General features: G+C 37.2%; 1 protein-coding gene across 4 annotated transcripts; it reads right to left on the bottom strand.

Moving 5' to 3' along the window:
- Positions 1 to 216: 216 nt before the first annotated feature.
- Positions 217 to 23,266, bottom strand: LOC137806011 (Zinc finger, C3HC4 type (RING finger) family protein). Of its 4 annotated transcripts, none has more exons than XM_068605884.2 (13): positions 22,690 to 23,266; positions 20,849 to 21,572; positions 13,943 to 19,917; positions 11,437 to 12,938; positions 9,901 to 10,164; positions 8,791 to 9,011; positions 7,262 to 7,533; positions 3,665 to 6,695; positions 3,453 to 3,582; positions 2,668 to 3,191; positions 1,663 to 2,571; positions 1,096 to 1,275; positions 217 to 580 (listed from the first exon to the last, which is right to left on the bottom strand). In XM_068605884.2, exons 1-13 carry the CDS (start codon positions 23,025 to 23,027, stop codon positions 383 to 385), a joined length of 14,268 nt encoding a protein of 4,755 aa, XP_068461985.2. In that variant the 5' UTR covers positions 23,028 to 23,266; the 3' UTR covers positions 217 to 382. The 4 variants fall into 4 exon arrangements, with proteins under 4 accessions (XP_068461985.2, XP_068461986.2, XP_090156116.1 ...); XM_068605885.2 differs by having other exon boundaries at positions 1,096 to 1,269; XM_090299990.1 differs by lacking the exons at positions 20,849 to 21,572; positions 22,690 to 23,266 and having other exon boundaries at positions 13,943 to 14,177; positions 14,266 to 14,405.
- Between the last annotated feature and the right edge of the window lie 1,125 nt (positions 23,267 to 24,391).

The raw sequence follows: 24,391 nt of genomic DNA, 5'->3' as shown, positions 1-24,391 counted from the left end.
CTAAAACCAGATTCCCCGGTAAGTATTTTATTACATTTCACGTAAAAATTTCTAAAAATTTTCGGGAAGTTTTAGAATTTTAAAAGGTCATTTTTTGTTTTATTTTACTGTGAGGAAGAAATTATGAAGATGCGTGGGTAAAAAGCCTTAATACTTTTTCACCAATCATTTGAGGGATTCAGTGGTAAAAAAATGTGAAAATATTGAAAGGTACAGTGACAAAACCTTTTTTCATTGCGGCCAATATATACATGAAAAAATCAACAATACCCAATTTTAGGGCTCAATCAGAAAAGATGATATTCACGTCAGTGTCCAATGCAACCGATTAATCTTTGCAAACACTAATAATTGGCGAATGGAACTCTGAGCATTGGAGAAATTATGGACGAAAAATTCTGATAGCTTTTGTAACCTGAAGCCGGCAAAAAGGACACCTGGACACTGCAGAAGAACATCTACGACACAAAACATGACCACAAGGAACTATTGTTATATCAACCTCAGAACTCAGACAAACCCTGCATATCCATGCTGCTTTTGCTGTATCAGCTTCTTTTGTTGCCTTTTCAACCTTTTCCTGTACAAAATATAATGATGTAGCATGTTATTTCAAACTTATAAGACAGATGAACTTATGCATTATAAAGCATTAAGGTACTTGCTTTAATTCAATCATTACTGTGTCCTACGGTACAAAAATAAAACTATTGCCCAAAGCTTATACAACTGTAATGTAGTACAGATACAATTTTCATTACAAATCGATACGCTTTCTCCCTTGTAATATCTGACTGAATCAATATATATGTAGTAAAATCGTTGGTAGATTAGTTTAAGGAGGCATTTCGTAAATGGATATCCAACTTTCCAACAAGAAACCTATGTTTAAGATGTCAAAATTTTCAAGTTTGATGCGTCAAAACTAACAACGGGTTTGTATATGACACACTCAAACAAACCATAAACAGGTTTTCAAATGATTGTGAAATTAGAATGCCCACATGGCATACTACCATTCAGAAAGAAAAATATTAATAATGGTACGATACACGACGCTATGAAATCATAGTACTAAAAGTTAAAATCACCAACCTGCTCTAACACAAGAGCTGCCTGAGACTCTCTTAGATTTTCTTGCAAATTTATTGTTCTTTGAAGTAGAGATTGCTTCTCCACCTCCATTTTGATCCCAGCAGCAGAGAGTATTTCATTGACTGCCTGCACCAGTTCTGCAGCTGAAACCTTGCCAGACTGCTCTCTTACAGGCTGCACCTATTCACACGAAGAGACTTCTCATTCATTTAAGAAAATTGACATGCAAGCAATACAAAATGAACCGACAGAATGCTTTTTTTTAAATGTAACAAGATATGTAACAGTTAAGAAATTTGCATTGAGCATAATATCTAGTAATTGAAAAGGATTAGATGCTTCTTTATTCGGTGGCCTTAGCCACAAACTAAACAAGAAAAATTTTCTTAATTACAAGCTTTTGGTTTCATCCCAACCTTAACAGGTCCAAAAATATCTTGCTGACACATATTATTCATGTGTCAATGGAAAGCACAGGATGATGGGTCACGAATTGCAATGCATGTAATAAATGCAAATTTATGGTACATGGTACTAATAATTAGGGACAAGTTCCAAGGGATAAACCTGAGAGTAGTTTTCTCCCCTTTCTGAGCTCTCTGGGAAATCAACATTGGGCATGTTACTACTTAATAAAGGGCTATCATGCACAATTGTTTCCTTTAGAGGACTGCTAGCTGAGACACTTTTAAATGAAAATACTTGTGATGAAAGGAAAAATTGTGTATCCCCCTGCGCAACTTCAATTTTAATTCTGTAGAGAGCTTGACCTGCAGATGGTCTTACATCTTCCCAAACCCTACCATATTTCAGCTTTTCACCTTGTTGAGACCGCCAAGCTACTATTTCACCAGAATAAAAGGGTCTCAATGGATGGAACTGCACAAGACGTGCATCTTGTGGCAATATTTCCTTGCCAACCATATTGCTGCTCCCATTTATGGGTTCAACTTCTTTCTTATCAGGGCAGAGTTTTAAAACATTAACAACTGCAATCTCAGATCCTTCAGGACAACCAAATAAGGGCCCAACAGGCAATATGATTGGAGAGCCTAATACCTGACTGACTATAATAGCAATGAGATCAAAAAGGGAAATATAAGTGGGTGGTTCAGCAACTAGAATACAGGATCTTGATTGGTTCAAAAAATAAAGAGTTTGACGAGCAGAATCATTCTTCCACTCAGGGATGGTGAAATCTTTGCCTGCACGTGTAACATCTACTAAATTGGGCAATAGCAGAAATTTTGTCTTAAGACACTTAACAAATTGCATCTTTTCTGCAGTAGAGTTCAATAAGCCTTCTATAGTATCCAATGAAAAGCTATCGAATGCAGGAATGTAGCTGCCCATGCTTTTAATAATGGTCCAGACAGCAGTTTGAAGAGACTTGCTTGATAACTTCTGTTTGAGGGTCACCAATAAAACAGACCCCAGAGAACCCAAAGTCTGTAGTGCGTGATTCTCATCTAGTTCCTGTAAACCAAACAGAAAAATTCCAGTAAGTAAAAGCCTAATGCAGACAAAAGTTAGATAACAATAAATAGGAAAATGCTCCTGAAATCTTGCTACCTCTATGACAATGTCAGACAATTTTTTGATGCCGAGCATGATACATACTCTCTCAGGAAGATCTGCATGGACAAATCTAATTCTGGAAGTATCAATACATTTGACGTATCGAGAACCATAAGAATCAACATAGACACAGGATCCTGAATGAACAAGTCTGCAGCCATCATCCGGAACTATGGCTTCTGATTTCCAGTTTGACCCATCTAATGTGTTCCCCTCGACAATTTGATCGCAAATGAAATTCAAAACTTCCATCACTGCACGGAGCTCATTGGGATTTAGTCGCTGATATCCACAAGCTTTCTGAAGATGTAATAGAAGACCCTTTGCAGCAGAAAGTGTTAACATGTCCTGGAGTCCCAAATCTTTAAGAGTCTTTACAAATGGGAGATATACAGTAGGAAGCTCAAAAGCAAATGGAGACAAATTAATCATCAAACGAGCAAAAAGAGCATCGGCCGTCACAAGGCGTGTTCCATTTGCAACGGGCAGAAATGCCACTTTACGTAGCTCTGCCACATCTGAAATAGCAAAAGTAATTAGAAATTCAATGTAACAACAACCTAAGCAAACCTGCTTAATCAACATAACAGAGAAGAATTAGAGGTTCACAGAAATGTGATTAGCCAGTTGGTCATGTCTAGTAATTGTGTTAATATCTTAGGTGCATTGACAGACCTATCGTTTCAGGAGAATCAGAGACAAATACCAAAAATATATAAGCCACACCCTTTCTACTCAACCCTTAGCCCAAATGGAATAACATGAGAATAGTGAAGCACCTGAGGAAGAAAGTGAACCCCAAATTTTGTCTAAATATTTCAAAATCTCGCAGGTACATTCCTCAATGTTCATTCCTGAAGCAATGGGCCAATGAGCAAGAGTATCTTCCCCTCCATTTCTCCCAATTACCTAGGGAAAAAGAGAGCTAGCATAAAATACATGGATGTAAGTAATGTAAATATAAAATGTAAACCAAAAGTATTGTTTTTACTTGCAAGTGCTTCAAAACTGTACAAAAAGCAGGAGGACTCCGTAGATGCAGAGGTCCCCATGAGTACTCTGGAGGAACAGTGTGTTGTTTGGATAGAATGGGAGCACAACTCCAAGCCAGAGGCCAATCTTTAGACAAAATAGCTTCATTATATGAAGCAAGCACCCTCTTGCAACCAGCACCCGGAAACCCCAGTTCAGCAGGTACACAGGCAATCTTGCCAAGAAGATCACAGAAGTTGTTGCTAAAGAAAAGAGCAAAGTTGGAAAAAACAAACTCAACTACAGATCCTCCTAATGCCCACACTTCTGGCGAAACTTCAGAATGACTGTTGATTATGTCTGTCTCAAAATCATCCAAAACACCTGATTTCATGCACTCAATTCCAAGAAACTCAACTCTTTTGGCACATTCAATTATTACTTCTACCTCTGTAGCAGTCCGAAGCCCAAGTTTCCTTAGTATTCGAAGCCACCCATCTGTACTGAACCTTTCTCCAGGAAATTTTCTTCTCTCACCAAAGAATATAGATATTAAGATAGCATCACCAGGATCAAATAAATCCATGGGCTTCAACAGGTCTGTTGAAAACTCATCCGAATTTCTAACAAATTTAGTTTCTTTCAAAGCTTCAACCACTAATTGATCTGATTGAAGATCATGCCAATTTTTAAAAACATGTATTAATATTTCCTCCTGCTCATTCTGAGATTTTCTCTCAAAGCCGGGCAAGCCAAAGCGTAATAAGATCTGTTGATCATGCAACTCCAGCACTCCGAGGGCTAGAAGAAATGAACTTTCATTTGAATCAGTGGCACAAGAAAGACAATGCTCATCATATGGTTTTAAAAATGAATTTGAAGGGATAATACACTGATCTTGACCTTGCAACTTAGTATAAGAACCAACAACTGTTTTATATATTGGGAGAGAACGCAAAGCTTCAATTTCTTCGGGGTTATAGTGAAAGTCATTGGAGAAGAATTCATCAGAAAAGAGTGAAAAAAGTGCATCGCAATTTGAAGGAGAGAGATTAGTTGGTTCAGTGAAATACCCAGCTAGCTTAGCTTCCACAAGTTTGGATGCAATGACATGGCCAAGTGATTGACCAGAGATAGAAAAACAATTGCTTGAAGCAGAACAATCAATAAATGCCTCATCAAATATGGGTATGTTACACTGGTTTAACATTGGCAACAACCAGGGATAACTGGTTTTGAATCTTTCAAAAGCTGAAATGTAGGACTTAACTAAGTCAGTTTCAGAAGTATTATCCCTTGTCACCCTAACCCCACTCACATAACTTTCAGCAGATTCTCTTTCTGAAATACCACTTGTTGAATTTGAGTGCTCCAAAAGAGGAGGAACGAATACCATATGCCGCTCTCTTACACGGCACAAGACTGGCCTACCAAGAAATGCAGGAATTAGGGGCCAATCAGAGAAAAGGTTTAATTCTTGTTGTGAGCCCTTAAAACATTTCCAAAATATTCTTAGCCATTCAGGAGAAGGACCCCCTTGACTTCCAGAACTAGGTATTTTCTCCCAAGAAAGCCATGGAGCCATATTTGATCCCATTACATGGTTCACCCAATCTTCATGGAAAATTAGTTTCATATGATTGGCCAGTAGATTAAGGGAGAAGCCCCGCATTTTCAGTAGTGACTGAAGTGAAAAATTAGAAAAAATACCACCTAAGAGAGGCCTGTCTATTACTTTAGGATGAATAAATTTTTCTCCCAAGGGAAGCATTAACGACTGTTGCTCTTTATTCCCAATCCAAAGTTCAGTAAAGCCCAATTTTTTTAAATGGCCAGTTCCAGTCGGAAATGGTAAGCCTTTGAGTTCTGAAGCAATCAATATGAACTTCGGGTCCCTATTTTGATGAATGGAAGTCATAGCATTACTGTAAGCCCCAGGTGCTCCTGATCTACCAATATCTTCAACAACACCCCGACCAAAATCAAATAAAGCCTTCCCTAAACTTGTCACCATTTCCAATGCATCTCCAGAACTGGCTTCTCCCCGAGTAGTGGATCCTTGAATATTATACCCATGCTGAGAAGAAGTGATTCTGTGGATATCAGTTTCTCGAGAAAAAGCACCGGCAGTAGCGGAATCATTATCTCTGGCTGAGCTGGATGACTCTGTTTGCTGAAAATCAGACAAGCAATATTCGAGAACATCTATATACATGTCAACTGATCGCAGAGCAAATGGTTTTGAAGAAACTTTTAGGAGATCCCTAACCATTTTAGGTCTAATTTCTCGCACTGAAAAACCCACAGCTTGGATTTCAGTCACCAATTCCCATGGTACTGAAAACACAGGATAATGCTCTTTTACAAAGCTGCAAACTGTAGCTGGAAGCAAATTACCAACCAACCCATTCCCTGGCTGTGAAAGAAACATGCCTTCTTCAGCCTTGACCAAATTTCCTGAGTACAGCTGCCATACTGGAAGGTCAATAATACGAGAATAAAATGGACGTATTACCTGATCTTTAAGGCATTCCCAGTCAGCCTTAAGAACAACTGTTGTTGGACTTGGAGGGTTGTTATCGAGATTAGCATGCTGATCAATCAGAACTTGACTCTCACAAGATCGTGGCCAGAAGTAGTAGATTTGATCTCTATAAGCCTTCAAAGAGAGACTTATTGCAGAATAGGCACTAGAATCAAATAATGAACTTGGAATATCTCGTCTTAGCTTCTGAATCTCCAAAACCATTTCAACGTAGGAATCACATACACAGGACATCACCTCTCTGTTCCAAGATTCAATTAATTGATTTCCAGCATCAAAGTGTCCCTCAGTGGAAGCCCCTCTGTCTTGGTATTTAAAGAGAAAACGACCCCTATTGTGACAAACAAGGAAACAACCTATGACAGTGACAGGCATGTTTATACAACCAGACAAAGGAAGAGGGGCCATAATTGAGCTCCTTGAGTAAACATTGGCATGATGACCATTGCTGGATACAAGTGCTGCTATTCCAGCAACAGGAGTCAAGTTGTATGCAAGATACCGCCTGAGCAGAAAAAAATGGAATTTTGATAGATATTACCAAACAAAACAGAACTTTCATGAGATAAACATAATATATGGAACATAAAACTTCAATCATCATTACTCTTGATTGAGTTTCAAGATAAATTAAGACTTGTTTACTGTCCTACCCAACTCTAATTGAAAAAGCGGAATAAAGAATGAAAAGGCTGCAGTATGAATGCACCCTTGCTTATGATCAAGACAAAGAAGCAATGTGCAAAGCCAAGGAATTTTTTTCCAAGAAATAAACAAACCATGGAAAATAACTTCCACATTCATAAACTTCTCTTTGTTTTCTTATTAATGGCTATTTTATATTTTAGAGAAAGAGCTAGATGCATCCTCAATCTGAGCCATCGATATGTAAAAGGTTTTCAAGTTAATAAAAGGAAAATGACAACCCAGTTCTTGCAAAGCATTGACACAGATTAAACAATGACATTGTGTGTTGTTGAAAACCAAGTTTCAACATTAGTTTTTGACATCCTTGCAATTTGAGCATAAACACCACATGATATCCATTATAATATTCAAATAAAATCATACCGATCAAGAGCCATATTTCTGGTTTGTCCAGAACCCAGGCTGAGTGCAACAAGCCATCTATCAATGACTGTAGTTCCTTCTGAATATAAATCCACATCAATTACATGCATCTTTATCATCGCATTGGAGCTGCTAAATATTCTGGATAATTGAAACTTTCTCCATTTCTTTTCAGAAAATGGATTCCTCAAAATAGAAGATGATGGGTCAATGCTTATTGAAAAATTCTGGCTCGGATTGGGATTTCCTTCTTCCCATGTTGATATGGATACCTATAAGGAATGCAATTTCACTCTGGCTCAATAGAATTATTAAAATGTTCCAAACAAGAGTCCTCTCATGTGGTATCAATTACAAACAAGACATATTAAGTATACAGGTGTTTTCTATGCACAATTTTCTATTAATAGTAGATGATATAAGCTATCCTCGTATATAAATAGACACATGCACGCACCAAGAATCATAATTACTCCTTGACTATTTCTGCCCTAAAAAAGTAGTCAGATCTGTAGTTAAACAGTTAATTAGCCATGTAATTACTATTTGGTTAGCTCTGTACTTAATGCACTTACAGTAATAGAATTCAGAGAATTAGAGAGAAAACTGAACAATGATAAATTGAACTGTAAATGTTTCAGTAGAAAAATGTACAGGTAGGGCAACCTTATATATCTGAACTGTACGACTCATTGCTGAATAAGAAGCTAACAAACTAACTGATAGCTAACTAACTCTGTAACAGAAAATCTAAAGGAATTAACAGTGAGATGCAAAAAATAATGTAAAAACACTAATACATAAAGTACCTATTTCTAATATATGGTATGAATAAGATAGACTATTGAGCACAATAAACATAAGTGTAAGACTTCCAACTCACTTAAGACATCAACAATTTTCCCCTTCAACTGTGAATCCCTTTCAGACATTGTAACCTCCCCCCCAGTAAAAGTCTTTTCTTTCTCCTTCTACATTTTGCCCACAGACAGCCAATTGTTTGGGTTCTTTGAGGGGAAATGTCGTGAGATCTTTACCAAAGAGCCATGATGAGACAACCTCATATGGCACCAAGACACAACTCTACACCCAAAATCTTAAGACACGGGTCTGAGGGACTTTCACCCTGTATATTTGTTCATCTTCCTCATTTTCACCCAATGTGAGACTCCCAAATCACACTTGAACATCAACAATCTTCCCCTCAAGTGTTAGTCCCTTTCACACATTTTAAGTTTCACAAAAAACCAAACCCATTTCCTCTCAAAAATCATTAGATTTTCACCACATCAAATCCCCAGAATTTCTTGTTTGAATTTGTCACAAACCTAATCTAGCATGCGTGGCTCACATCCCATAAACCTCCACTCAACCAAATGCCTTCAAACCAACATTTCCCCACATTCCATGTGAACATTCAATTCCCCAAGTTCTATTCCAAATCCCAAATAAAACCTAATTTCAACCTCTTAAATCCTATTTGTTCTGCCATGCTGCATGAATATACAACTGAACAGTAGTAAATTTACCTGTAAAACGGACTTCAAAAACAAGAGTGTTCTAGATCCATGCTTCATAAATATGTCAGTAATAAGCCTTATTCTGTTTGATCCAAGGTCAGGTCCATCCTTCAAGCAGTCAGATGATAAAGGCATCCGAATAATGGTAGAATCGGCTAATGACCACAAGTCATTCCGGTCAACCAGCATTGGACTAAATTGATCACAAAATCGTTGAGTCAGATCATTACCTGAAACCTCAAGAGTAAACAACGTTATGTTCTAATATTGTATAGGAATTTCGCTATTAGATTACAAAATTAAAAAATTAAATAAAAGAATATTTAGGCTCTTTTATTTTATAAAAAAAATACTCCACAGAAGGAAAAAGTACAAAAGTAACACTATGAAAATACATATTAAAATGAGCTTAAATATTGGATATCGAAACCAGAAGACTTTCCAATCTTGAAGCATAGACAATAAGGGTACCTCTCATAAGTAACCATTAACTAACTACCATAAAAAGGATCAAAGAATAATACTTAAAAAAGAAATATTTGAAACTTACTTTCCAATTTAGGAACAATTAATCATTCCACTATTAAGCATGACAATAACCAGTTATTCACTAACCACTGTTTGAACATTATTAACCAAGTGAGTGATTATTCAATTCCAAAATCAAAAATAATTTAACAAATATTATTTTTCATCTTCTGTATTTATGCAAGAAAAATAAAGAAAAAAATTTGAGGGCTTCAATGAATTTGACATACGGGTAAAGAGAACAGAAAATATTTCAATGAATTAACGCCATAGTGTTGCACTTTCTTCGTTCTGACTTGGCTCTGTTATTGGGATAATAATAATGTACTACTTATACAACTTTACAAGTTTTAACACTTCGATATAAAAGCACACACAAAGTATGTGCTCTACAATTCTCCAGTCAAACAGTCCCTACTATCTGACATAGTGAAGTATGTCTGCAAGAGATCAACCAAAAGTACTCACAGTACACTTGCATAAAGTTATCAGTAGTAGTAAAGTGAAAAATAGAAAATGGGAATGAAATGGAAAAATTTAGAAACTATCTAATTATTTTGCATTAACTCAGATGATGAGTACACAGTATACCTATCAAAGAAAACATCTTTGCTGATGGGGCATTCGTCAAAGGTGTACCAAGTACCAAACCATGAGGATCAAACATATAAAAGAAGCCACTAGAAATGACTGAGAGAAGGTCACATATGGAATAGCAGCTAACCAATCCCAAACCATAGTTAATTGTGTTGCCACGCAATCTCCATGGAGGACGGAGCTGGAAATTACTAAATTCCTCTCGACTCAAGCAGGCACCTTCAAAGATTGCTACAAGGGCAGGCCCTTGGAATTCACCTGTATAAAGAAATCATACCATGTTAACTGAAATTTAGAAAAGTAATCCAAAACAGCTAAACACAGTATGGTAATTTCACACGCAACAGACGGCATTAACTTTGAAATACCCCTAGCTGCAGACTAACTATGTGTATTCCATAAGTTAAGCTAGACAACACAGGCATCCAATGATGTTCGCAAACTTAGTAAGAAAATAAGTCCCTGTGCACACAACTCCACAATTCCGTAGTCTAGGGAAAGTCAGGTAAGCAGCCTCTAGCAACCTAACCTACCGAGCAGGGAAGCTGTTTCTAGGACTAGAACTTGTTGCGATAACGTCACAAGGCAGCAAGCTAACTGCTTGATGAGAAGGGAAAATATACACCTTGAGCTCTAGAAGAACATCCAACATGATACATCAATCAAGAAATATCCTCCTATTCAATGGACCAAGTCTTTGGTCGTCCTTTATAAAAAATTAACAGTTCAAGTAGGTTCACTCACTAGGCATGGTGGGCTGGGAGGGCAGCAGCCCATTATCTCTCCACTGTAGAAAGCCAAAATTATTCACTACTCAGGTGAAGCCAGACTCATATGGTGCCCTTGACTAACATAATCTTAAACATGCCCTCCTCAAAAAAACGTGTTCTCTCTGTTTGGGCCCCCTGAATAAATTGGTCTAGCAATGCTTTCGTTCCTGCTGTAAGACCCAATTAGACTCAATTCCCAACATTATTTAGGCAGGTCATCATGGTCAATCCACCAGTCAAACACAACACAGACAGTAGCCATTATCCACAACCTTGGATGCCTTACCCAGGTTAAAAAAGAATAACACTACCCGCCTTGCACCAAGAAGAACATGATATACTCTAAAAGAATACAGAACAAAAGGAAATGAATAGAATCGTCAAAATAATAAAAACTCTACAAATATTCTTAACACATTTATTCAGAGCTCTATACATCCTCATTGAAAGAGAGAGAGAGGAAGTGCACCAATTAAATTATCAACCATTCAGAAAGATAATTTGGTCCTCAAAGGCACCATCAGCATCCAATCACAGCACAACACTAAGATGACACATCAAAATCTTCCATTTATTAATATAATGATATTGGGCAAAAGCTTCAAACATCAAATAAGTATTCTAAAAAAAGGTTTTTATAAGAAATAACACAAGCTTCTCAAATTTTTAGAATAAGCAAACAAAATTACACAGAAACCAAAGCCTATACATTTACCTGAACAGAAATATCCAATTTTATTAAAACATATCTAAAAATTACCTAAATTGTGCTGCAGCAGGGATTGGCGAGGATGTTCCCTCTTATCATAAATCAGGTGTAATCTCTTGGCTTGGCAGCAATCTGCCAACTCAAGAAGGTCAAACAACAAAAACTCATTGTTTCCATACTGCGCCAAAAGTTCATTCACTTTATTATAGTCCATGCAGGGCAGATCTTTAGTCAAATCATCACTGACTAAAGAAAGGCATCGAACTGACTGTACACCAAGTTTGTCTGCCAAATCATTGCCTATAACTGGATGCACAAAATGTCTCCCAATAAGAGAGCTGCTTTCGAGCCAAGGTGCATCGTTATATACAAGATCTCCTGCTTGCATCAGAACTCCAAAATCATTAGGAATCAACAAGGGGCAATCAAAAGTCTCAAAAAGTGGCTTCTCCAAGCAACATTCTGCTATGGCTTCAAGGACACGATGGACAAAATTTAACTGATCAGTAGAGAGAGGAACCCCATGCACATCATTCTGCAACCTTTGTAATACTTGAAGATAGTCTGAAATACCAAAACTCAATCTAACCCCCAACTTTATCAACAAATCTTTATACTCTGATAGTTCAGATGGAACAACATACAAATAAGGTGTATATTTTACAGGTGAATCAAATGCCAGTGCATTTGGTGATACAAAATCATCACCAATCCAAACCCATGAAGCACTATCTAACCCTGCTTTCAGGTTATTGATATCCTCAGTATTAATAAATTCCTGCAATTTTGAGTAAAGGCAAGGTATTTCCTTTTGCAGCTGTGCATCAAAACTGGGATCCAGCAGTGAGTTTATCTTAAGCTGCTGATAGGACTTAGATAGCTCAATTAACTGCCTTATTAGAACACCAATATTTGGGCAATCCATCCACCCAAGTTCAGTCTGTAGATACGTAGAGTCACATTCACCGTCTAAAATGAACATTGAGGAAGATACCATCCACATCTGTGATTTAGGCCTCACACTAGTGGGGGGCGCTACTACTTGGTTATTGGATTTTAACCATGGAACTCCCCTAACAGCTGGATCAGAAATTACTGGACACCAAGAGATTAGCTTCAATTCAGACCAAAACTCTTCTTCTGCCATATCAAATGTTGAGCTGCTTAAAAATGAATCAATATCAGTTAGACAGGTCTGTTCTTTAGGGAAGCCATCATTTACAAAAGCATCATCCATTATGCTGCTACTTCCCAGAGCCACATCACCCTGTTGATCATCATTCTTACTTCTTCCTTTATTTGAGAGCTTATAGGCTAATGTATCTAAAAGATCAAGTAACTCTCCACCATGCTTGGAGGCATCAATGTCCCCAGAATCATGCAAGAGGCTGACTGATCTAGCACAATCAAGCAAGCCAGTAAATCCCAGAGTTTTCCTAAGTCCAAGGCAAACTAAAGTATCCAAAATTCCATGATCTAAGAATTTGTCAGAAGGAAAGAAAACATTCCCATGAAGCATCTTTTTAAGGTGAGGAACCCGAGGATCATAAAGCCTGCAATAACAATCTAGTCAGCAATCCAAACGTCAGTTTTAAGCAAGTAAAATACTTAATCAAGAAGCTTAACCTTTCAAGGATAAAACATCAGTACAAGAAAGCGGCAGCTGAAAATTCAGTGTTTATTTACATAAATAATTTGGAACAAATTACAAATGCTTTGATGTCTAATTACAATTTTCTCAAGTAATTATCCATAAATTGTTTTAGTTGAGTCAAACTTCAACATTAGTGCAAAAATATAAGATGTCAAATCAAAGCATGACTAATTTCCAATGAAATTTAGGTTGCAGATTAATTTAGGATACATTTAATATATACCATTGAAATGTCAATAAATTCCTCATCAATAAAAATAACTGAAATTCTCATCACATCTTCATATTTTTTTCCAGCATGTGCAGATGGTTTAAAAAATAATTGTTTTTAGAGAGCTTCTGGGCTGAGTAGATCTTTGACAGTGAGAAAGTCATATAGCCATAACAAAAGTTCACAAGGAAAAAATAAGCTAGTGGATTTTGAAACATTGATCACGTATAAATGTATACCATATATATCTGCAAGATGAAACAGCTAAAATAATGCCAACATGACAAATGCAATTCAACCATAACACAGTCTTCTAATAGAATAGTAAACAAACTTTGCAGATATGCATGATGTTTTCTACCATTTTTTTCAATGTCCACCCATAATAGTGCAATAAAAAGCTAACTGGCTTTAAATAACAATATCCATCAACCCACTAGTAAAAGAATAAAGTTGAGGGAAATTGTAAAAGTATATTCTTTTTGCTTTCCTTGTGGAAAGAATTTAAATTCCTAATTTAGGAATCTAGAACATGTTACATTGCAAACTTGCAATTAATGTTCTTCCTTGTACAAAACTCATACTGGTGCTGACCATTTAGAAGCAAAACCACAGAAAATGCAACTTAAAATACAATAGAGGATAACTTATTGGGAATTATTGAAATTTTATTTCAATAAATAGGATATTACCTGGATGGTTGTTGCCAAGATCCATTGGCTGCCTGAACAAATTGTGCACAGGAGAATGAAGACTTGAGAGAGAGATCCTCTTCAATCAAATGTTGTACGTCATGCAGAATGTCGGAAACAATTTCTTGCCTCGAAAGGAACTCTGACATGTGATTGAAAATGTGATCTTTGTAGAATTCCACTTTAGTTGGTTCTTTCATCCCTAAATACCTCTTCATAATGACCCGCTCCGTTTCTGATTCAGTTCTTAAGAAGTTATCATTTAAAAGATCTTCACAAACACCAGTAGGACCAAGCCATTTAATAGGATTACTCAAACTTACTAGTTTTCTGCTTTTGTATGACTCAAATATCGGAAGGTGTTTGATGATTTCAATATGCATGTCATCAATATGCTCTTCGGAAAACCATTTTGTTTGGAGAATAAAACTTCGGAGTTCATGAAGCTCCCCTTCAGATACATCTATAAAGATCCCCTCAATCTTTTGTGGTTCCAAAGCAATAGCCAAAAACACATTTAGTACACCTCTTGCTGTTGCTGACTGCACAAAGCATTCCAATTTAGGGTGATCCAATAACATATCATGTCTCAAGAATAAACATCCAACCTTCACTAATAAAGAAGACATCTTCTCACTCCATCCATCATTTCTTATCACATTCAATTTTTGTGCTAACTGCATCAGGCAGTCATCCCCAACTGGCAATATAGGCCACTTAGAAAACATGATAAGATCATCACAATATGATTTCAGATAGTTCCACAGTAGTTGCAACCACTCTACACTTGGTTGGCCATGAATACCAGGAGTCCACCTCACTTGCTGAGCATGTTGCCACTCTACAGGAAGTAATTTCACAAGAAGTTTCTCGAGCAACTGGCATGACAAGAAAGAAATGTTTGTGCCATCTGTTTCGGCAATGTAACAAAGTTTTCTGTAAACTTCTTCAGGAATAGCACAATCTACAAGTTGATGAGGAATGGAATCTTTCAAAAGGCCATATTCATCACCACGTGCAATGTAAACTCTTTCTCCAACTCCCTTCATATCAATCGATGTAAAGGAACCATCTGCAACTGGTAACAAATGCAAGCCACATAGAGCATCAAACTGCAAGGATTTTTGCAAGTCATGTAAGCAATATTCAAGAGTCAGAATCATTGCATCCCTATCTTTGAATTCACGCTTCCTTCTGATTAAAAGAGACCTTAACAGCTTAGGAGTCAGAAAATGCAATGATGGACAGATTTCCATAAACCTTTCAGAAAGTGACTGTGGAAGAGTAACGAGAGGTAGAGAAGCCCCACACAGCGCTTTTACAAGCTCAGCTGCCTTGAGGAAAGTAAAATCAGGAAATATAGCATGTTTGGTTGAAATCCACTGACCTCCTCTAGCTTCTGTATACAATACACGGAGATTAAACTCAGCAACAAATTGATAGAGTTTCCGTACTGCTGATGCCCAAGGTTCTAATCCTAATGTTGTTGGCCACAACGAGAAGAACACATTGCAAGGACCGATCTCTGATGCTATCTTCTCAAGCAAACGACCATATGCAGGGGCAACAACATTTTCAAGGAGGAAAATATTCCAGTCTGAGCGTTTTCTTCCACCTCCAGCCATATCAGAACCAAACCAGATATCCCTGCGATTTGAAGATAATTCAAAGTATGCATTCACATGAGCAGGAAGACCAGTACTGATTGGTAAAGGTAAAAAGCAGAATGCACGACCTTCAAAATTTTCCAGCAAATGATTAGGCAAACTAACATTTTGAAACAGATCAGGAGAAACAATGCAATGATTCCCCTTTGAACTTTCAACCGGGTCAACATCAAGCTTTACAGAATTCAAATATGCAGCAACGCATGCCCAGGGAACAAAATTGTAACAGCTACTATTGGCTGTTTCAGACGTTTTCTTTTGAGCATTACCTAAACATTCAGTTGTTATCCAATAGTGTGAACTACAACCAGATGTACTTTGCTCAGTAATAAGGTACTTCTGGCATTTATAAGGCAAATCTCTACCAATGGATAGGCTTAGTTTCTTCAGAAACTGAGCTCTATTCATTCCAACACGTCTACTTTCCTTGAAGAAGTTGAACACATCCTGTGCTCCAGCAGATCCAACTTCAGGCTCACCAATATTGTTTCTGCATACACGGTGCAATAGGTGCATTTCATTCACTGTTCCTTCCTTCACAAAAATAGAGATAGATTTCACATTGCGCAGGAAAAGTAATGTTTCAGAAACAACCTCAGAAAAAGAAGCAAAAAGAGATCTGACATCTTCAGGTGTATAAATTTCCTTTTTGATTTGGCTCCGGGAGGCCACACCTGCGGTTCTAAGAGGGAATCGAAATAATGTACCAGGAAAAGGATGTTGCAAATCACATCCAAAATGTAGCATTGGAGAAAATTGGTCGGGAAATTGCTCCAAAATTTGTCGTCCCACAAACTTAATTCGTAAACCAGGGTGTGAAGGAGAAATCCCAGGCAAATTACTGGCATGAGGATCAAACATTACAATATTTTCTCCAGAAACAAACATAGGGATGTCTGTAAAGTGATAGACACAATTAAATCCTAGTCCAAATCTCCCAATTGCAAAAGCCTTCTCAAGTTTACTTTCTTGACCAATACGAGATATTGCATAAAGATCTTGGGGACTAAAAACTGAGTCATTGAAACAGTATAGAGCAGGACCTTGCCAATCAGCCATTTCAGGAGAAAGAATAGAAGAAGTCCCATAGTGAGAATTATCCAAAAGAAATATTACTTCAGAAGCTCCTGCATCTTCTGCATTTTGTACCAGCTCAAATAGGGTCCCAGGTCCATCAGCATACATTTCAAGTATATGCTTAAGCCTTGTAGTCAAAGCCTCATGCTGTCCAAAAGCCTCAGCAGCTCCAGACAGGCCAAAATTCATTGAATCTGAACTCTCTGCCAGCAACATCCGGCGAAGAGAGCAAACTCCAAGTTTTTCTGCTACATCATTAGAAATGTTTCCATGCACAAATTTTTGAACTGTTCTCTTTGCATTCCAAGCCACAGTTGGTGCACTGCCAAATGAGCCACTAGAATCATCAGAGCCAAGCAACCAGGGGGCATCATTATAAACCAAGTCACCGGCAAGAAATAGTCTACTTGACACATCTGGAAGATAGAGCTGGACTTTTTGTTCATGATGGTAAACTTCAGCTATATGATGCACTATTAGCGTGACGGCCCTTATCTCCTGTGTGTCAAGAGGAGATGATCCTTTTCTAACTGCCATCCTATGAAGAATATTAGCATAATCAGCAGGTTGCAAGAATTCACGAATACCAAGTTCAAGAAACAATTTTTTGAAAACTGCCAAATCAACTGGGATAACACGAATATATGGAGCCAAATGAAGAGGACCATCCAGGACAACTTCTTCAGAAGTTGCAAATCCATCCCCCACCCAAATCCATCGACATCCTTCAAGAACAGCTTTTACAATCTCAATCTCATCTGAAGACATCATTCCAGTCAGTATTGAGTATATTCTCGGCATTGACAAAGCTAATTCCTGCCTAAGAACTTGATCAGACACAATCTCATTGTTTTTCCCAAGCTCCAGTAACTGTGCAGCAATTACACCTCCTCCAGGTGGAGACATCCATCCCAGGCCATACAATAAAGCTGTGGAAGAGCATTCAACATCCAATATCCGCATGCTAGCTGAGACAAGCCACAAATCATTCAGTGGCCTTACAAGTTTTGGAGGAGCAACCATTGATGACACAACTGGCCATGGTAATGACTGAAAAGGAGTAGTGACTAAAACTGGGCACCAGGAAATCAGTCGTAGGTCATTCCAGAATTTTTCAAGATCAGATTTTGTGTTGCTAGACCTAAAAGCAGTTGTTGCTCGTGACAATATTCGGTTAACTGCTCCTTTATTATCAACAACTTGATCAGGAAGCCACTTTAATGAATTAACTTCAAGGTAAGAGAAAAGCACTTTCCCTCTTAAATATGCCTTTTGTTGATCCTCATGCATCAAGCGATCAATGCATCGAGCACATTCTAAAACAGTATCTGGAGACACAGAAGTTCTAAGTCCCAGGCCTCGTAGAATATTAAGTATTTCAGATTCTCGAAAAGCCCCAGAAGGGAAACTATCTGAGTCCTCTAGTAATGCATATAGTTCTTCATTACAAGGATCATATAAAACTGAAGGACACTTAAGAGCACCAGTGAGTGTCGGTATGAATTTCAAATTTTTCAATGAGTCCCTGATATTTGTATCTTCAAGGGACAAAAGTGCCAAATTTTGTAGAACTGATAACATAATGTTATCCCGAACATCAGCTTGCAACTCGCCAACTCTATTAAAAACATGTTGCATGTAAAATTGTGCTTTACCCATTCTCTCAACTCCATAACATCTTGACAAAATATCCTCTTCTACTTTTGAGGATTTGACCATGAACTCGATGCCCGCCAGAATAATCTCCGGCACATCCAATGGTGGTAAGTACATTCGAGGATTTTCTAAGGCAGAGAATTGGAAATCATCAGCAGAATCTCTTCCATAGACTCTAAATATAGGTAATCTCTTGCAAAACCGTATGCTAAATTCATCCATAGAGTGTCCAACATACCATTTAGGATCAAGAAGAAATCTTCGGAGTTCATTTCTTTCTTCAGTTACTAGACTATCAAGTGAAGCATGCATAACATCAGGACTAGAAACTGCATTAAATATTGATTCCAAAACACCTGTTGCACTGTCATCACATACATAACTAGATATATCTGGATGCTCAATTACATAATTTGGATTCAATATATTACATCCAACTTTGACAAGGATATCCTGCACCGTTTCAGAGATATTGCTTCCATTGATCATTTTCAATTGTCTGGAAGGTTTCAACAGATGCCCCGATGTGGAAGGCAAAATTGGCCAATCAATAAATAGTGGTAATATTTCAGTGTGCTTTCCTAGATATTGCCAGAATAGCAGAAACCATGATGATGTTGGCTTTTGACAAGAGTCAGGGTTCCAAAACACTTTACTTCTATATTTCCAATCACCTGGCATAAATGCAGGGAATAGCTTAGCAAAATGGTGAATACTACAAAGAATGACATTGGTTTTTGAGGACATCGCAATGCCAGAGAGTCTGCTCAATATATTGGGAGGAATGTTCTGATCAATTACTCTATCAGAAACCGGATGCATAAGTTTGTATTCTAATTCATCACAAATGAAATAAGAGACTTCTTTTGATGCTTCTGAAAATGATGCAAAATTACCATTAGCTAAAGGAAGTAAAGGCAGATCATAAGCCTCTTTTCCAACATCATCATCAACCAAGTCCTCTAGGCAATATTCGAGCAATAGAAGTTTGTACTGTCTGCTCAAATAATTAAATGTACCATTTTCTCTAAGAAATTGACGTACTGTACCAGATGTAACCACCTTGCTTGAACTATACTGTAAAAGCATATCAAACAATGAATTAGGCAAATGCACAACTGGCATTCCCAGCTGCATCAGAGCCAAACCAAGGTCTTCACTTTTGGTGAATTTTTCATCATGAAGAAAGGCTTCACTTGGTGATACCCAACTTCCTCCATTGACATCCGAATACAGAACTGTAGCATTACCAATATTTTTGTATATTTGTTGAACCAATATATTCCATGGCTCTTCAAAACTGCCAATAGGCCATAAAGAATAGTAAATGTCTGTTGGCCCTAACAATTCTTTAATACCAAGTAGCATATGCGTAAAAGCAGGAGCAACAAGATCTTCCAAAAGAAGCCTATTCCAGATAGAACGAACTTTTCCACTTCTGTCCATGTCATCCCCATACCAGATACCACGACGATTTGATGAGACCTCAAAGAATCCATTGACTTGTACAGTAAGGCCAGTTCTAACAGGTAGTGGAAGAAAACAGAAAGCCTGACCAGTCCTAAGAATATTGTTCTGTGAAAAACACAATACAATAATAAGAGGAATGGACCATGAATATCTATCTATCTATATGTATATATATAAACAAAGGGCTCCAAAAAATAAGGAAGAATCACACTTGTGCATGTAATATCTTTGTCATGGGTAACTTTATCACCTCAATCATTTTCTTATTTAGACTGGGACACCTATAAAACAAAGCAAGTTCTAATGGACGCATCATGCATCATGGAAAACATTACATATAACAGATTCACCATAATGGCAGTTTGTTTTAAACAAAATTCTAAAAATAAATCTAGAAACAGAAAAAACAATCAAGAATTTAAACTAGCAACATACCGTGAAAAATACCATATTCTACAAGAACAAAGGGAAAGAAAGTAAAGCAAGCAGAGGACCAAAAAACATAGAAAGCTGTAACACATCAGTATAGAGCTCTAGTCCACTTGATGGCCTATTAAAGATACAACTCTGATCTAAATACCATATCCAGAACACAAACAAGCAACAGCATGATTGCATTTTTCTCTGAAACAACCACCCCATTGATCTCCCAAAACCTCTAACCAGAGGAGTGAAATCTTTTCAAACTCTTTGAACAAGCCCAAGAAGTTTTTATACTTCAAACAGAGTTACATGTTTAACTTTGAATCATCAATTGCAGTCAAAATTAATTGCAGGTCTGTATGAACCAAAATGTAGGTAAATGGGACACCACTTTCAACTGACTTCACTTCCACAATAAGATTAAAGTTAATAATGGTGCAGAATCAAAAGCAAATTCAAAGTTATAGACAACTACAATTCAATGTGTGTATGCACGAGAGAGAGAGAGAGAGAGAGAGAGAGAGAGAGAGAGAAAGAGAGAGAGAGAGAGAGAAAGAGAGAGAGAGAGAGGAGGCTGGGGCAACAGCAAAAGGCATAAGATATTGAAAATTACTTTTGTTGAATTTTCAGAAATGCATGCCGCAATTGATGCCCAGGGCAGCAAGTGAATGTCATAATCTTTTGATGCAGTAGTAGCAAAAGAGCCAATCCTACTAGATGCTGCAGCCATGGTTTGCACCACATAAAATCTCTCAGTTTGCCTCTTAACTTCATCACCACTTATTCTCTCACTTAAGAATTCCAATTGAAATGCATCCATTTCAGCAGTAGTATTTAAACATTTAGACAATCTGACCAGTGCCTGTCGATGCCAAACTGTATCATCAGATACTGAACTGACAGAACATGAATAAATTTTCTTAGGTTTAGGTTCTCCAACATCCCACAAATACATTTCAATGCACAGCACACTCTTAAGAAAGAGAAGTGCCAAAACCCCTTCTTCGAAGAGCTGCACAAACATGGAGGAAATGTCTTCTGGTGAATATGCTTGCCTTGAGAGCTTACTTCTGGCTGCCTGGTCTGCATTCCTCAAAGGAAAACGGAACAAAGTTCCAGAAAAAGGACTTTGCATGTCACAACCAAATGCACAATATGGGGAAAACTGGTCCCTGTAAAAGGAGAGGGCAGATGAGCCAGTGAAATCAATCCGCTTCCCGGGATTTGCTGCAGAAACTCTTGGAAGATAAGCACCCTGAGGATCAAACAATACAACGTATTTGCCGCTCACAAAAGAGGGAAGATCTGTCAAATGGTACACTGAGTTGAAGCCAACCCTAAAATGCATATGCAGAACAAAATGATGAAAGAATTAGAGAAATGCAGAGAACCCAAAAATCAGGTCAATATGATTTTTTTTCCAGAAAAGAAAAAGGACAGACAGAGAAAGGGAAACCAGCAACGTTGGTTATTGAACAAAATGACAATTTTGAAAGAGTAATGATATAAAAACACTCCTGTATATCAAACACCTCGTTACCACCTATCCCTTCTCTCTATCTCTATCTTCCTATCATACCTAGACTTCTTTCTTTTTACTCTCTTTCTCTCTATGTGGATTAGCATTTAAGTGTCCTTGGACAGCTTTCCTTTTCTTTTTAAATATGAGTGCAACTATATCTATAGGTACACTAAATGACAAACATTAAAATTCAACAACATCCCCCATTCAGTTTATGAATAAAAATCATTATGAAATTCCCACACATCAATCTCATTATCAGAGCCTTGACATTGCAGTACAGAAAGTCCAGCTTCAGTTCCTACAGTTCACTCGTCCATGAAAAGGAAATGATCAACAAAAACAAACCATCGGACTACATTTTTACATTCTCTCAAAACACATAAAATTCCAAAAAACATTCATACTCTATATAACTCTACAACTCCTTCATCAATCGTCAACAACCACACACCACTTCTCTCACCATAATTTCCGGTTACAACTAAAACAAAAAAATTACACCTAAACAAGCGTACTATATTTTTGAAGTTCTCAACAAACACGAATAAGCTAGAAAAAGCAATCAAAATCCATAACTATACAACTTCTTCGTCAATCTTCTACAACCAAACACATCACTTCTCTGACGATATTTTCCAGTAATAACTACAACAGCAACAAAATTCACAACAAAAGCAGTGCACTACGTTTTTTAACTTCTCACAAGCATAAAATACTAAAATCATCTATAAAAAAAATAGAACATAACAACACAACTCCTTTGTCAACAACCACACATTACTTCTCTCGCTATACTCCAGCGACAACTACAATAACTTCACTCCTTGGATTGAACCAATCATCAACACAAAACAAACACACAACACCAACCAACATAATCACAGTTCAATTGAATAAGCTCAATTACACCGCGGCGAAAAATAAGCTACCCGAAGCGACCGGTCTTGGAGGCCTGTCCGTGCTTGGCGCTTCCGCCGATCTTGGAGATGCTGACGAAATCGTCCTCCGTGAAAACGGCGTCGTTGTAGGCCAGCAGCGCCGGTCCCTGCCACTGCGCGAGAGAGTTCGCAAGCAGCGAGTCGCCGCGGTGAGAGCGTCGATCGAGGCAGAGCGAAACGGTGGTGGCGCCGGCGTCGTCTGCATTCTGTATGAGCTCCTTGAGCACCGTGGTTCCCTCCGGATAGTTGAGCAGAACCTCGCGGATGCGGCGCGTGAGATCAACCGTCTGCCCGAAATCTTCTAGAAATAACGATTCCGGAGACGCCATTGTTCTGCGGCGCTCGATTGCGCATACGAAGAGTCTGCTATTGCGATGCGATAGGTTCTGATTTTGATTCGGTTTCAACGAACAAGTAAAAAGGAAAAGGAGAAAAAGAGAGAGAAACAGAGAGAGTTTTCCTTTTATTCTGTGAGAGGTTTTGTTCTCTGTTAGAAGAATTTCGCGGTTGTTTTCGAGTTGTTGGGGTCTCTCTTTCGAGTAGCTTTATTTTATGGAGGGTCATGTTTGCTTGCGTGTCATTACGTTTTCAACTTTTTGAACTGGTCTTCAATTCCAGATAATGACGATTGAGCTACTGAAAAAATTTTGCAACGGAAAATTCCATGTGTATCGCCACACTCGTGACATAGCATTTTTTTTTATTTTCTTAACCCGTTAGAAATGTTGTTAAATTGTTGTTTCATTATTCACTCCTTATTTTGAGTTAGAATGTGCATTTTTTATGGAGACTTTTTTTCATTTAGGGTTCACAAACTTCTTCCTTTAAATTATTATCACTTTAATGAAATTGTTATGATCATGATATGGTCTTTTAAGTTAGATAGTAAGGTATTTGAAAAGATTGAGAGAAATTTATTGTTTGGGTTTTGTTGTGATTTAAAGTTTAAGTAGTATCAAGTTTGAACATTTAGAATTCGTATTTCTCATTGACATGTATTTCACAAGTCTTAGTTGCGTTTTAATTAATCTTATGTAATTGTATTTTTCTTAATCGATAGATATTTTTTTTCTCTAAAATTCTAGGTAATTTTATGGAATCTTTCTTAATAATTAATAGATTTTGTAATTGATTTTGTAAATAAATTATATTCCCTCTTAATAGGAGATCAGCTAACTAATGGGAAAAAGATGAGGTCAATTTGTTATAATTAAAGTACACTATCATTAACAGATTATGCGCAACTTACATCTTAAATTATTTTCAATTTTTTTTTGCTGGATATACTTCTTCATCAACTGGTCTTGAGGATGTGTAATGTTAGTTAATCTAAGCTCCTAATAAGATGATATGTAACTTATTTAAAAAGTTGTGATTATTGAAAGAAAATACAAACTTTTTAGAATAAGATAATATTGGTTAAAATTTAAGAAATAACAGAAAGGAAGTGAACTCTACATATGTTATAGTTTGGTATTACTTTACCTTTGAATCATAAAGTACATTAAGATAATATTGAATTAGTGGTTGCAAGTCATCGATTTTTATTGATCTTTGTATTGAAATTTTAGAGTTTTGGATTGTGAGAGATTTAGTATTAATGAATAGTGATGATAATAAAGAGATTTTGGATAACCTCGTATCAATCAATCGAATATTAATTAATATGTAAATTCGAATATGCTTGATAAAA

This window comes from Phaseolus vulgaris, chromosome 3, assembly GCF_051622355.1.
Source record: "Phaseolus vulgaris cultivar YP4 chromosome 3, ASM5162235v1, whole genome shotgun sequence".
In the NCBI taxonomy this organism is placed as follows: domain Eukaryota; kingdom Viridiplantae; phylum Streptophyta; class Magnoliopsida; order Fabales; family Fabaceae; genus Phaseolus; species Phaseolus vulgaris.
The sequence above is the reverse complement of the archived record's forward strand: the minus strand, read 5'-3'. Positions and strand labels throughout refer to the sequence as shown.

Coding starts and splice junctions, on each gene's coding strand:
- LOC137806011 (XM_068605884.2), bottom strand. CDS start 23,027: ATGGCGTCTCCGGAATCGTTATTTCTAGAAGATTTCGGGCAGACGGTT. Junction 21,573..22,689: donor TCCAAGACCGGTCGCTTCGG/GTAGCTTATTTT, acceptor TATGCATTTTAG/GGTTGGCTTCAACTCAGTGT. Junction 9,012..9,900: donor AAAGATGTTTTCTTTGATAG/GTATACTGTGTA, acceptor TTGAGGTTTCAG/GTAATGATCTGACTCAACGA.